General features: G+C 42.0%; 1 protein-coding gene across 9 annotated transcripts in view; it reads right to left on the minus strand.

The window, feature by feature from the left end:
- r3hcc1 (R3H domain and coiled-coil containing 1) overlaps positions 1-13,858 on the minus strand; it is a 108,476-nt gene extending 94,618 nt beyond the window's left edge. For 8 of the 9 annotated variants that reach the window (XR_009651553.1, XM_060908791.1, XM_060908790.1 and 5 more), the window contains exons 1-4: positions 13,727-13,858; positions 10,118-10,245; positions 5,616-5,753; positions 1,693-2,155 (exon numbers count right to left, since the gene is read on the minus strand). Coding sequence is in view for 8 of the 9 variants with exons in the window: in XM_060908791.1 (XP_060764774.1) it covers positions 1,693-2,082 (390 nt within the window). In the remaining variant the exon portion in view is untranslated. Of the gene's footprint in view, positions 1-1,692; positions 2,156-5,615; positions 5,754-10,117; positions 10,249-13,726 lie in introns of all 9 variants that reach the window. The other variant, XM_060908789.1, reaches the window with a different exon arrangement.
- Between the last annotated feature and the right edge of the window lie 524 nt (positions 13,859-14,382).

Here is a 14,382-nt window from a genome sequence, read left to right on the forward strand (position 1 = left end):
AAGAGCAGAAATACACGTGACTTGACTCAAGGAGGAAGTAACACAGCTCTAATGCTGTGAAAACACACAAAAACAGATCGAATATGGGAAAGAGCTGCTGTGTGATTGTGTACAAATAGATTAAAAAAAAAAAATCAGAGCTCTTTTTACAGACAGCCGAAAGTGAAAGAAAAGAGAAGAGAAGCAAATTAAGGAAGTACAAATGTTCATAAAAGTTTATTCAGAAAAGATCTATTTGTTATTAACTTTCATTTTTAATAAAAGGAATATTCTAGTTAATAGGATATTTAACAGTTATTCATGAAATCAAGTTGTACATGAGCTGATAGTCGATGAGGCGCATAGTACTGAGTCGGCTATAAGCCGTGTACGACAAGATTGAGTGGAATAACTGTTTTATTCTATCCACATTGAGTGGATTTTGAGAAAAAGAGCATTTTTATTTTTTTTGCAAATTTGATAAATGAAAACTTTATACAAAACGTCCAACAAACTCGTTTTCACTTAGAATGTAAACAAACCAGCAAAATGACAGGAGCAATTTGTGAAAAATGCGAAAATAATTCTTGATTAAAAAAAAAAAAAAGATAAGCTCATACCATCAAATACTTTTATTCATATTTTGCTGTTTTTTGGGGGGGGGGGGGAGGGGGGTTGTTTTCAAGTACAGTTTTTATTTCATCCTCGTTCGGTTCAGAAACACGCTCTGCCATTTTGTTTTTCTCTATTCACGGTATATGAGCTGATATCCTAGTAGTAGAGTAGCCAATCAGAGTGCGCTATTGCTCATATCCAGTCAATGTGGATAGAATAATATATTTTATTTCAACCTTTGCAAATGTGGGCAAATAATTATTGTTGGTTATTAACAAAATGAAAAAAGGGTTTTTTTTTTATTTAACAAAAAGTTGATAAAGAATCAAATAAGTGTTGCATTTTTTTTAGTAATATAATTTTCTTAATTCAACTTTTTTCAAAAAACATCTTTTGAAAAATCGAATCATGAACCCAATATCGTGAATCGAATGAAATCATGAATTGGGTGAATCGTTACATGCCGACCATGTACCATGCCGTAGCGCTATCAACTGCTCCAACCGACAACAGAGTAATATTTGAAAAATATATATTTTTTTATAGCTACAGCACCAGCAAAATTTATACCCAGTTATCAAGACTAGATGATCGGTAATCTCCGTTATCAGCTAACAGTCATATCTGCTGACAGTTACATAGCAGAAACTGATTAGCGGTTTGATTGCTAGCAACATGACCTTTCCATTTCACCACTGTTATATTTCACTGAACAAAGGAGAAAAAAAAATCATATAATTTACTCTGTTCAAGGTTCATTGATGTTTGGAAGATGCCCATGTGGCTATCTAGATAAGCGGAAATGTAAAAAGAAGCTAGTTCTTTAACTAGCCATGTTAGCATCTAATAGGAATGGGGGAAGGGGTTGATTCTTATATGCGTTGTAAACTTATCGTAAAATATTTCTTAAAGCCAGCAGAGTGAGTTATGTGTAGTTTTGTTGAGGTTTTTCCATCAATACTGGTTTCAATCCTAATCACGTGACTTCTGTACACAATGTGATGTCATTTCCTGAAATTTCAGCTGAGCTGAGACTCAGAGGGAGGGGACGGAGGATGAGACTCAGTCCGACGCTGTTGCGTGAATGTGTCTTTGTACCTCGTGGTGGTAGTCGTCCGTCTCCTCTGTGTTCTGACAGGACGTGTTCGTTTCTGATGCATCTTTGCTGCTCTTTTTCTCCTCCAGAGACATGGCCATGAAGAAAGACAGAGTCTGATCACAGTCCACAGGCTCCGCCCCTGCAATTTGCGCCGTCACATCCTGTTCGCCCACCGATTCGTCGGCGCTGTCGTTTCCAGGCTCGTGATTGGCTGCTGGAGGGTCTGTGTTGTCAGAACTGGACTCCTCAGAGACGCCGAGGGTGAGAGAGCAGCTGGAGGAGCTGAGACTTGTCTCACACTCAGACTGTCTCAGAGCACGGGGGACATAAATGGCTTTATCCGGTCGTCTGCTTCCCTTACTGAGAGCCGATCGTGATTTTCCCGCCATCCCTCTGCTGCTCACGCACGGCTGCTCATGCACGCTCCTGTCTGCATCACTGCTGCTCTCGTCCACCGGCAACCTGCCACACGGAGAGACAGAGAATAGAGGGATGGATAAAGAGACAGGTAACAGACAATACTATCCATCAAAACATCAGAAAAGTAGCAGGATGTTTGGTTGGAAGGACAGAAAGTTACATACAGGGACAGATATACGGACACAAAAATACAGATGTGTAGATTTAGATAAACTGAAACATTTAAACATTTATGGAAGGAGTCTCCAGTGTCAGCATTTTGTTAGTCAGAGGTAAAGCTGTAACTTACATTTTCAGACATGGGAAACTCTTACAGACAAAACCAGCACCTCATATGAAAACGGCATGAAACCTTCTTTAAGGGGATAAAAATCTCAACAAAGAGATGTGTGTTTGTGTGCGGGGTTCTTTTTAAAGCTAAGTGTTTTAGAACATCATCAATTGTAGAACTGCGATATCATTTTTTAATGTCTGCCATATTGATGAGATAAACTGAATGCAAATGTTTAAACATTCTGTGCATTTCCAGTCTGTGAAAATGCTGTTTACACACATGTGTCATTTCCAACACAATCTGTAATCTATATATTTTTTTAAAAAAGCACTGGTTTGTGTGCTTGTGCATGTGATTATGATTATATTTGTGTTGCAAAAACTGCCATGCATAGCAATTAAAGAATTATTAATCGAGTGTGATGATGGCATTTTCTTTACCTGCCAACTTGAAATGTAAACTGTTTCTATGGACATTATTAATCCCCGTGTCTGAGACAATGAAAAACGTCTTGCAAATATCCTTACATCCGCATCACTGTTTACTGAGTACAGTAGTGAGAAAACTATTGTTAGCATGATCACCTCGACCCAAAGCACGAGGCAAGCAGCAGGTTTAGAGAAGAGAGAGAGAAACAGAGGCTGAGACCTAGAGACTGATAGAGGCAAAGAGAGAGGGACAGAAACAGCGAGCCCGAGAGAGAGGGGGACAGACCGAGAAAGACAGAGGGAGAGAGAGCGAGAGAGAAGAAGAGACCGAAAGAGGCAGACTGAGAAAGACAGAGACACACAGAGAAACGGCCAGCCCAAGAAAGACAGAGACCAAGAAAGACAGAGACAGGGAGCGATAGAAAAGAAAGACAAAGAGAGAGGGACAGACTGAGAAAGACAGAGACACGGGGGGGGGGGGGGGGGGGGGGGGCAGACCGAGAAAGAAGGCGAGCAACAGACTGAGAAAAAAGAGAAGAGAGAGAGAGAAAAGAAAGACAAAGAGAGAGGGACAGACCAAGAAAGACAGAGACAGAGAGAGACAGAGATAGACAGACAGAGAGAGAGAGATAAACAGAGAGACCGAGAGAGAGAGAGAGAGACCAAGAGAGAGGGACAGAAACAGAGAGACTGAGAGAGAGGGGGGACAGACCGAGAAAGAGAGCGAGCAACAGACTGAGAAAGAGAGAGAGAAGATAGACCAAAAGAGACAGAAATAGAGAGACTGAGAGAGGGACAGACCAAGAAAGACAGAGACAAAGAGAGAGAGAGAGAGAGAGAGAGAGAGAGAGAGAGAGAGAGAGAAAGACAGAGACAGACAGAGATAGAGAGACAGAGAAACAGAGAGACAGAGAGAGAAATAGAGAGACAGAGAGAGAGACTGAGAAAGACAGAGAGAGAGAGAGAGACAGACAGACAGAGAGAGAGAGAGAGAGACACACAGACCGAGAAAGACAGGCACAGAGAGAGAGAGACACAGAGAGAGACAGACCGAGAAAGACAGGCACAGAGAGAGAGAGAGACACACAGAGACAGACAGACCGAGAAAGACAGGCACAGAGAGAGAGAGAGAGAGAGAGAGACACACACACAGAAAGAGAGACAGACCAAGAAAGACAGGCACAGAGAGAGAGAGAGAGAGAGAGAGAGAGAGAGAGACACACACACACACACACACACAGAGACAGACCGAGAAAGACAGGCACAGAGAGAGAGAGAGAGAGAGAGAGAGAGAGAGACACACACACAGAAAGAGAGACAGACCAAGAAAGACAGGCACAGAGAGAGAGAGAGAGAGAGAGAGACACACACACACACACACACACACACACAGACAGACCGAGAAAGACAGGCACAGAGAGAGAGAGAGACACAGAGAGAGACAGACCGAGAAAGACAGGCACAGAGAGAGAGAGAGAGAGACACAGAGAGAGACAGACCGAGAAAGACAGGCACAGAGAGAGAGAGAGAGAGACACAGAGAGAGACAGACCGAGAAAGACAGGCACAGAGAGAGAGAGAGAGAGACACAGAGAGAGACAGACCGAGAAAGACAGGCACAGAGAGAGAGAGAGAGAGATTTGGTTGACTGAATAAACCATGTCTGTGATCTCGGGACTTTGAGTTCCATAGCAGCATCTGAGGCGTCACTTTATCTGAAAACAGAGCTCGAACATGCCCGACTCCTGTAACCTCCTTCTCGTGCACTGATCATGGAGATCCAGGGCTGGGGTTGAAATCTCCTCAAGAACTCCTTTTAGCTGGTTATAATGTGGTCTAACAGCGCGACATTTAACACGTGTTGGTTGGTGCAATTCCATTCTGGTAAAGTCACGGTCTCTCCATGAAAGAACAAGATCACATGACCAGCGTGCCCTCTGTATGTTACAGCTCTCTGGGGTGTGCAGATAGAGACCTCCGGTGTTCAAACAGTGCAACTGCATCAGATGCATAATTAATAGAATACTGATATCCTACATGGGCGGCACGGCGGTGTAGTGGTTAGCACTGTCACCTCACAGCAAGAAGGTCCGGGTTCGAGCCCCGTGGCCAGTGAGGGCCTTTCTGTGTGGAGTTTGCATGTTCTCCCCGTGTCCGCGTGGGTTTCCTCCGGGTGCTCCGGTTTCCCCCACAGTCCAAAGACATGCAGGTTAGGTTAACTGGTGACTCTAAATTGACCGTAGGTGTGAATGTGAGTGTGAATGGTTGTCTGTGTCTATGTGTCAGCCCTGTGATGACCTGGCGACTTGTCCAGGGTGTACCCCGCCTTTCGCCCGTAGTCAGCTGGGATAGGCTCCAGCTTGCCTGCGACCCTGTAGAACAGGATAAAGCAGGTAGAAATGAGATGATATGATATCCTACATTTCCATGATGCATACGGTCATGTTCGCACCTCCTTGCATCATGTTACAAGGTACTGTTACACTCCTATTGTTGTATGGTGCAAAAGTCTTAGGCACATGCAAGGAAATGCTGTAGAGCAAAGATGCCTTCAAAAATAATGAAAAAAGAAAATACTATAAAGAGCAGTAAACCGTAATGCATGAAACAAAGTCAAGAAAAGGAAATGAGCTGTAAGTTTTACTGAGCATCTTGCAAAACCAGCCACAGTTCACAACACAATAATCACTCCTTATTATACTGATAAACAGAATGGGGAAAACAGCAAAGAAAGCGTATGCAGGTCAGTGGTTAGATTTACACAGCAGTCAACGTGCAATCTGATGTTATTCCTGCTGTACCTGAGCTCCGCATAGCAGACGGCGACTCTCCGGCTCCACGCTTCGCCCACGGAGAAAGTGCTCAGTTCTGGAAACTTCTCTGCCGTTTTGTGGATCAGAAACCGCAGTCGACTCGGTAAGGGTGGGAAGAGTATGACGCTTCAAGTGAAGAGTAAGGAGGAAGGACACAAAACAGACAAAAAAAAAAAGTGAATTTATTTATAACAATGTTTATACAGGAAGCTCTCATCACTATGGTGTTTTTCAAAGAGGTCCTGCACATATATAATCACATCTATCTAATAATAAACAAATAATATGAATGTAAAAAAAATTATACAAATAAAAACTAAGTGAGAAATATATCTAAAATAATATAAGATATTTTATACGATGTTATTATATAGATAAGTGGCAAAGTTTGTTTGTTTGTCTTGAGCTAACGTCGCCATTTCTCGACGGATTTTCACCAAATTTGGCAAGTAGGTGCACTACCGCTCAAAAGTTTGGGGTCACTTTGAAATGTCCTTATTTTTGAAAGAAAAGCACTGTTCTTTTCAATGAAGATCACTTGAAACTAATCAGAAATCCACTCTATACATTGCTAATGTGCTAAATGACTATTCTAGCTGCAAATGTCTGGTTTTTGGTGCAATATCTCCATAGGTGTATAGAGGCCCATTTCCAGCAACTCTCACTCCAGTGTTCTAATGGTACAATGTGTTTGCTCATTGCCTCAGAAGGCTAATGGATGATTAGAAAACCCTTGTACAATCATGTTAGCACAGCTGAAAACAGTTGAGCTCTTTAGAGAAGCTATAAAACTGACCTTCCTTTGAGCAGATTGAGTTTCTGGAGCATCACATTTGTGGGGTCGATTAAATGCTCAAAATGGCCAGAAAAATGTCTTGACTATATTTTCTATTCATTTTACAACTTATGGTGGGAAATAAAAGTGTGACTTTTCATGGAAAACACAAAATTGTCTGGGTGACCCCAAACTTTTGAATGGTAGTGTACAGGAGATGGCCACAATTTAACAGAACTCAGAAATCCCATATTTGGGCCCCAGGGGATCCCCAGTCGGCCTCTGGGTGATGGATGTTTGGATTTTTGTTTGTCTTGGGTTAACGTCACCATTTCTCGACGGATCGTCACCAAATTTGATATGGAAGTCTGGGGGCAACCCAGAATTTTGCCAAACCCGGGGAACACCGGGTAGCCCGCTAGTATTATATATATATTTAATATATCTCATAAAAAAATAAAAAAGAGGCCAAGTTCATAAACATTGGAGTGTACTGGGAAATTAGAAAAATACTGCAAGTGGATACAAAAAAAAAAAAATGATGTGGGAATGAGGTGGGAATGTTCAGAATTCCTTTGGGAGTGAGTAAGATTGGGATTAAACATTCCTGCATGAACATTTCCGAAGGTCAATTCAATAATTATTAAAATTACAAATTGCGTGTTTATTCTGGAGAAGGAAGAAGAAGTAGTAGTACCCTGTGTCCGAAATCGCTCCCTACTCACTGTAGAGGGCACTATATAGTGAGGACGCCATTTTGTAGTGCTGTCCGAAACAATAGTGAACATTATTACACCCTATATAGTGCACTCAAAATATCCCACAATGCATCACAAAAAGTAGTGTACAATTGATGGTCACTAAGCAAGCAATATATCCCCATCATGCATTACGGTCACGCTGAAAGAAATCAAATTAAAAGTCTCAAATTTGATTTAATAAAAGAAGAAAGTATTCAGCCTTGATTTTTTTTTAAAACTGAAAGATGTAGGTACTTTGTATTGATTAATGTGGGAAATTTTAATTGTGCGACAGTAATGACGTAAATACCAGCGTGACGGACTAGTGTCTGAAAGCGTTTTTTCATTTTACCAATGAGCTCACTATATAGTCCTCTATATAGTAATTCCCTACATAGGGAGGAGTGAACGAATGAGCGATTTTGGACACAGGGGTGGTAGTAGTAGTAGAAGAAGTAGTAGTAGTAATGGCTGAATGGTTCGAGAAGCAACTTTGGGACCAAAAGGTTGCTAGTTCAATTCCCTGGACCAGCAGGAATGCCTGAAGTGCCCTTGAGCAAAGCACCAAACCCTCAACTGCTCCCCAGGCTGCTCTGGGTATGTTGTACATCGCTCTGGATAAAAGTGTCTGCTAAATGCCATTCATGTAATATAATAATAATAATAATAATAATAATAAACAACCACACTAACTCTCGACATGTTATTCTGGATACTAGGTGACGTGGTGTTAGCTGTGGCATGTCCAGATTTTTCGACATGGATGCAGAAGTGCACTAACAAGTGACATCAATTACACACACTGCCTTACAAAAGTATTCAACCCCCTTAAAATGATCAGATCCGTCTGGATTACCAATAATACTTATACAGACTGGGTTTTTCCCCCCACCTGTTCTTCCTGGAGGACTTACTCCAGATTCTTCAGGTTGGTTCAGTGTTGTTTCTTGCGTGCAATTTTCAAACAATGCCACAGATTCTCACTGGGATCAGATCTGTACTTTGACTTGACCACTACAGAATGTTCACCTTTTGGTTTTTAACCAATCCTGCATCGTGCTAAAAGGTGAAGTTTCTCCCGGGCTTTTTTATTTTTTAGCAGACTGAAGCAATGTTTTCTTGTAATACCACACCCCCAGGGGCGGCACGGTGGTGTAGTGGTTAGCGCTGTCGCCTCACAGCAAGAAGGTCCGGGTTCGAGCCCCGTGGCCGACGAGGGCCTTTCTGTGCGGAGTTTGCATGTTCTCCCCGTGTCCGCGTGGGTTTCCTCCGGGTGCTCCGGTTTCCCCCACAGTCCAAAGACATGCAGGTTAGGTTAACTGGTGACTCTAAATTGACCATAGGTGTGAATGTGAGTGTGAATGGTTGTCTGTGTCTATGTGTCAGTCCTGTGATGACCTGGCGACTTGTCCAGGGTGTACCCCGCCTTTCGCCCGTAGTCAGCTGGGATAGGCTCCAGCTTGCCTGCGACCCTGTAGAACAGGATAAAGCGGCTCGAGATAATGAGATGAGATGAGACCACACCCCCACACCCTGTATTGTTCTCCATCCATTTTCTCTTCGATGTTGACAAGACGCCCAGGTTCTAAAGATGAAACTCATCCCCAGACAAAGGCTACGTTCACACTGCAGGCTGAAGTGACTCAAATCCGATCTTTTCGCCCATATGTGACCTGTATCCGATCTTTTATTGACAATATGAACGACACAGATCCTATTTTTTCAAATCCGACCCAGGCCGTTTGGATATGTGGTGCTAATTCCGATTCCTATCCGCTCTTTTCATATGCGACTTCAGTCTGAACCGCCAGGTCGCATTCATCCGACTTACACGTCATCAACAAGCCACAAACGTCACTATTCTGCGCTGAAGTAGGCGGCGGGTCTCTCAAAAAAGTTACAACAACATGGCGCATAATCACGGGCGCAGATAGAGGGTGGGACGAGTCATATTTAAATTCACCTCGTTCGGTCCCCCCCACTTATAGGGAGGAAAAAACGTCTATGCTGTCTCTTTGCATAAGGCAAACCTCACGGAAAAATCAAAAGACTAATTACCATTCGGTTTATTGAGGTGCACAGCAGTGTATACATAGTTGCAACAACTCACATAAAACAAAACAAAGACTGATATTCGGTTGGTTGAGCTGCGCAGACTGCACAGGTTGCGAGCTCGAGCTTGGTTGCTATGGTTACTAACAACAAGTTTGACAGGCATATCGGGGTTGGTTTGCTGGCAGCTTTGTCCCCCCCCAGTTTTTTGTCCCCCCCCCCAGTTCAAAAAACGTATCTGCGCCCCTGCGCATGACATCAATGCGAGGGACGCTTCGGGCTGTGAAGGTTCTGAATCTTCTCAATGGAAGGACGCAGAGGTTAGGGAGCTGATTTCCATTTGGGGGGATACAGCTATTCAAGCTAGATTGGATGGGTCATACCGCAACCGGGCGGTTTTACTTCCGTAAACACTGGCCATGCTCACTGCGTGTGACGTCGTCGTATCCTGCAGTGCGCATGCGGAACACTTTTAGGTCGCTTTTCGTTCATACTGAGGATCACATACAAGTCGCATATATTTGTTAATGTGAACGACCTCACAAAAAAATCGGATTTCACAAAAAAATCGGAATTGAGCATTAAGCCTTGCAGTGTGAACGTAGCGTATGATGCTACCACCACCATTTTTCACTGTATAGATGGTGTTAATTGAGGTGCTAGGTTTGCACCACATGCACAACACATGCAGCATTTTGAAACCTGCCCAGATACAGTATCTTGATCTCAATCATTACACACACACACACACAAAAAAAAAAATCCACACATCTTTTATCATTATGGGATTTCAGTAATACTGTCATAATTGCTCTATACAGTATTTTCCAATACTAGAGCTACAAATGATCTATTAAGTCTACACGAGGTGTACAGTAGTAACAGACAGTCTGTACACTGGCGTCATTTTGTCTTTCAGCTACCTCTTCTGATCATCTCTCTGCTGGAAGGCATCCAACTCTTCAAGGACTTTATGAACAAATTCGCTCTCTTGCCTGGGCAGGTAGGAGCCATCGAAGCAGGGAAACGCCAGCGTGCCAAAGTAGAGGAGCTGCTGAAACAGAATACATAAAACACGTGATACACCTGGAGACTGTAATGACTTATAATCCCACAGAAGAGGATGGGTTCACGTTCTGATTCTGATTCCTTTTAAGATTTCATTCTGCATTTAGGTATTGCTTTTCGTTTGTGACACAAACAGCGTGCCACATAAGAAGCAAAACCTTCACTGCTTTGCATTTTACACTACCATGCAGATACAAATCAAGAGCTTCAGTTAATGTTCACTTAAGACATCAGAATGGGAAAAATTGGGATCTCAAAGTGTGACTTTCACTGTGGCATGGGTGTTGGTTTGAGTATTTCAGAAACTGCTGATCTCCTGGGGTTTTCACACACAACACTCTAGAGTTTACACAGAATGGTGCATTATTCATTATCATTATCTTTAGCCGCTTAACCTGTTCTACAGGGTCGCAGGCAAGCTGGAGCCTATCCCAGCTGACTACGGGCGAAAGGCGGGGTACACCCTGGACAAGTCGCCAGGTCATCACAGGGCTGACACATAGACACAGACAACCATTCACACTCACATTCACACCTACGCTCAATTTAGAGTCACCAGTTAGCCTAACCTGCATGTCTTTGGACTGTGGGGGAAACCGGAGCAACTCTCATTTTATATCTATCTATCTATCTATCTATCTATCTATCTATCTATCTATCTATCTATCTATCTATCCAATCCATCTCCTGGTGTCTAAACTCTGTATCTCTCTCTCTCATTTTATATCTATCTATCCAGTCAATCCATCTCGTGTCTAAACTCTCATTTTATATCTATCTATCCAATCCATCTCATGGTGTCTAAACTCTGTATCTCTCTCTCTCTCTCTCTCTCATTTTATATCTATCTATCCAATCAATCCATCTCGTGTCTAAACTCTCATTTTCATCTCATCTCATTATCTCTAGCCGCTTTATCCTTCTACAGGGTCGCAGGCAAGCTGGAGCCTATCCCAGCTGACTACGGGCGAAAGGTGGGGTACACCCTGGACAAGTCGCCAGGTCATCACAGGGCTGACACATAGACACAGACAACCATTCACACTCACATTCACACCTACGGTCAATTTAGAGTCACCAGTTAACCTAACCTGCATGTCTTTGGACTGTGGGGGAAACCGGAGCAACTCTCATTTTATATCTATCTATCCAATCCATCTCCTGGTGTCTAAACTCTGTATCTCTCTCTCTCTCATTTTATATCTATCTATCCAGTCAATCCAACTCATGTCTAAACTCTCTCTCTCATTTTATATCTATCTATCCAGTCAATCCATCTCGTGTCTAAACTCTCATTTTATATCTATCTATCCAATCCATCTCATGGTGTCTAAACTCTGTATCTCTCTCTCTCTCATTATATCTATCTATCCAGTCAATCCATCTCATGTCTAAACTCTCTCTCTCATTTTATATCTATCTATCCAGTCAATCCATCTCGTGTCTAAACTCTCTCTCTCTCATTTTATATCTATCTATCCAGTCAATCCATCTCGTGTCTAAACTCTCTCTCTCTCATTTTATATCTATCTATCCAGTCAATCCATCTCGTGTCTAAACTCTCTCATTTTATATCTATCCAGTCAATCCATCTCCTCGTATCTAAACTCTGTATAATCTCTCTCTCTCTTTTTATATCTACATCTATCCATCCCTTTTCTGTCTTAACATTTTCAACTTCTCCATTTCTTTGTGTCTAAACTCTGTATAGTATCTATCTATCTATCTATCTATTGATCGTTTTTCTGTCTTAACATCTTCAACTTCATCTCTATCTTCATTTCTGTGTCTAATTTTCTAAACTCTGTATAACCTCCCCCTCCCCCCTCTCATTTTCTATCTGTCTATCTGTCTATCTATCTATCTATCTATCCAGTCAATCCATCTCCTTGTGTCTAAACTCTGTATAATCTCTCATTTTATATCTATCTAGTCAATCCATCTCCTTGTGTCTAAACTGTGTATATATATATATATATATATATATATATATATATATATAAAATTTTATCACATCACATCACATTATCTGTAGCCGCTTTATCCTTCTACAGGGTCACAGGCAAGCTGGAGCCTATCCCAGCTGACTACGGGCGAAAGGCGGGGTACACCCTGGACAAGTCGCCAGGTCATCACAGGGCTGACACATAGACACAGACAACCATTCACACTCACATTCACACCTACGGTCAATTTAGAGTCACCAGTTAACCTAACCTGCATGTCTTTGGACTGTAGGGGAAACCGGAGCACCCGGAGGAAACCCACGCGGACACGGGGAGAACATGCAAACTCCACACAGAAAGGCCCTCGCCGGCCCCGGGGCTCGAACCCAGGACCTTCTTGCTGTGAGGCGACAGCGCTAACCACTACACCACCGTGCCGCCCATAAAATTTTATATCTATCCAATCCATCTCGTTGTGTCTAAACTCTGTATAAATCTCTCTCTCTCTCATTTTATATCTACATCTATCCATCTATTTCTTTTTCTGTCTTAATATCTTCAACCTCTCCATCTCTTTGTCTTAACTCTGTAAAGTCTCTCTCTCATTTTATATCTATCTATCCAGTCAATCCATCTCCTCGTATCTAAACTCTGTATAATCTCTCTCATTTTATATCTACATCTATCCATCCCTTTTCTGTCTGTCTTAACATTTTCAACTTCTCCTTTTCTGTGTCTAAACTCTGTATAGTATCTATCTATCTATCTATCTATCGTTTTTCTGTCTTAACATCTTCAACTTCATCTCTATCTTCATTTCTGTGTCTAATTTTCTAAACTCTGTATAACCTCCCCCTCCCCCCTCTCATTTTCTATCTATCCATCCATCTATCCAGTCAGTCAATCCATCTCCTTGTGTCTAAACTCTGTATCTCTCTCTCAGCACTAATAATTCAGGAAATGGGACTCTGGTTTGTTTTTGCTTTACTTTTTACCGAGTGTCAAAACTTTGCAATGGAGTTAAACAAGGCAGGAATAATTAATTTGAAAAAGTTTGTGTTTCTTCTCCTAGCATGAAACCGAGTCAAATTAGCGGGCTAATATTTACACTCAATCAGGAACTCTGACTATCCGTTAATGTAAACACAGATATTTTTCCCAATGAATTAATATTAACCATTTACTACACGGTGCAAATAATGACACTGGAACCGAGGGACACTTTATTTTATGGGGGAAAAAATATTAACCTTAGTATAGCTAGCTAGCACCGTTTTGTTATTTTTACACCCATATTCCACTAAATCCCGCCTACTGCACTTGGATTGGCTACACGCAAAGCAGTTTACGAATCAGAATTCGAGCATCTCATGCGAGTGTAGGGGGGGGATTGTTCATTGCTGGCCAATCAGGTTGTCAGCGCCGGAATATGGGTGGGAAAGTTAGTGATAACAGAGCAAACTAGTTGTCAGTTCACGAACATTTCTTGACCCTAAAGTAAATAATATTCGCTCTTACCTTAGATGAGAAGTTAAAAAACGAGCGACATTAAAAAAATCAGGATAAAACAGATTAAAAACGGCACTCCATACACGCTTTAATTCAAATGCCGCTCGTTAGAAATAACGATGGTTCAGAGCGAGTGAAGGATTATCGCGACCTCTAGCGGGCAGAGGTGGAACTGCAGGCGAAATAATGCAGCATGAATTAAATAAATTATTAATCGATAAATAATAGAGTTAACGGAATAATAAATAGAATATACAGAAACAAGGAAGTATGATCTATACAGATCTATAAAATTAATTCATTGTCTTTCCCATAAAACCCTGGTACAACAGTGTAAATATTACAAGTCAAAGGATCGTTTATAGACAAGTAAAATAAAGCCTACATTTATACCACTTATTTATATTCATCTCATCTCATTATCAAATTAGTCTTAAAATTCATCTCATCTCATTATCTCTAGCTGCTTTATCCTGTTCTACAGGGTCGCAGGCAAGCTGGAGCCTATCCCAGCTCACTACGGGTGAAAGGCGGGGTACACCCTGGACAAGTCGCCAGGTCATCACAGGGCTGACACATAGACACAGACAACCATTCACACTCACATTCACACCTACGGTCAATTTAGAGTCACCAGTTAACCTAACCTGCATGTCTTTGGACTG

Source organism: Neoarius graeffei, chromosome 25, assembly GCF_027579695.1.
Source record: "Neoarius graeffei isolate fNeoGra1 chromosome 25, fNeoGra1.pri, whole genome shotgun sequence".
NCBI lineage: Eukaryota > Metazoa > Chordata > Actinopteri > Siluriformes > Ariidae > Neoarius > Neoarius graeffei.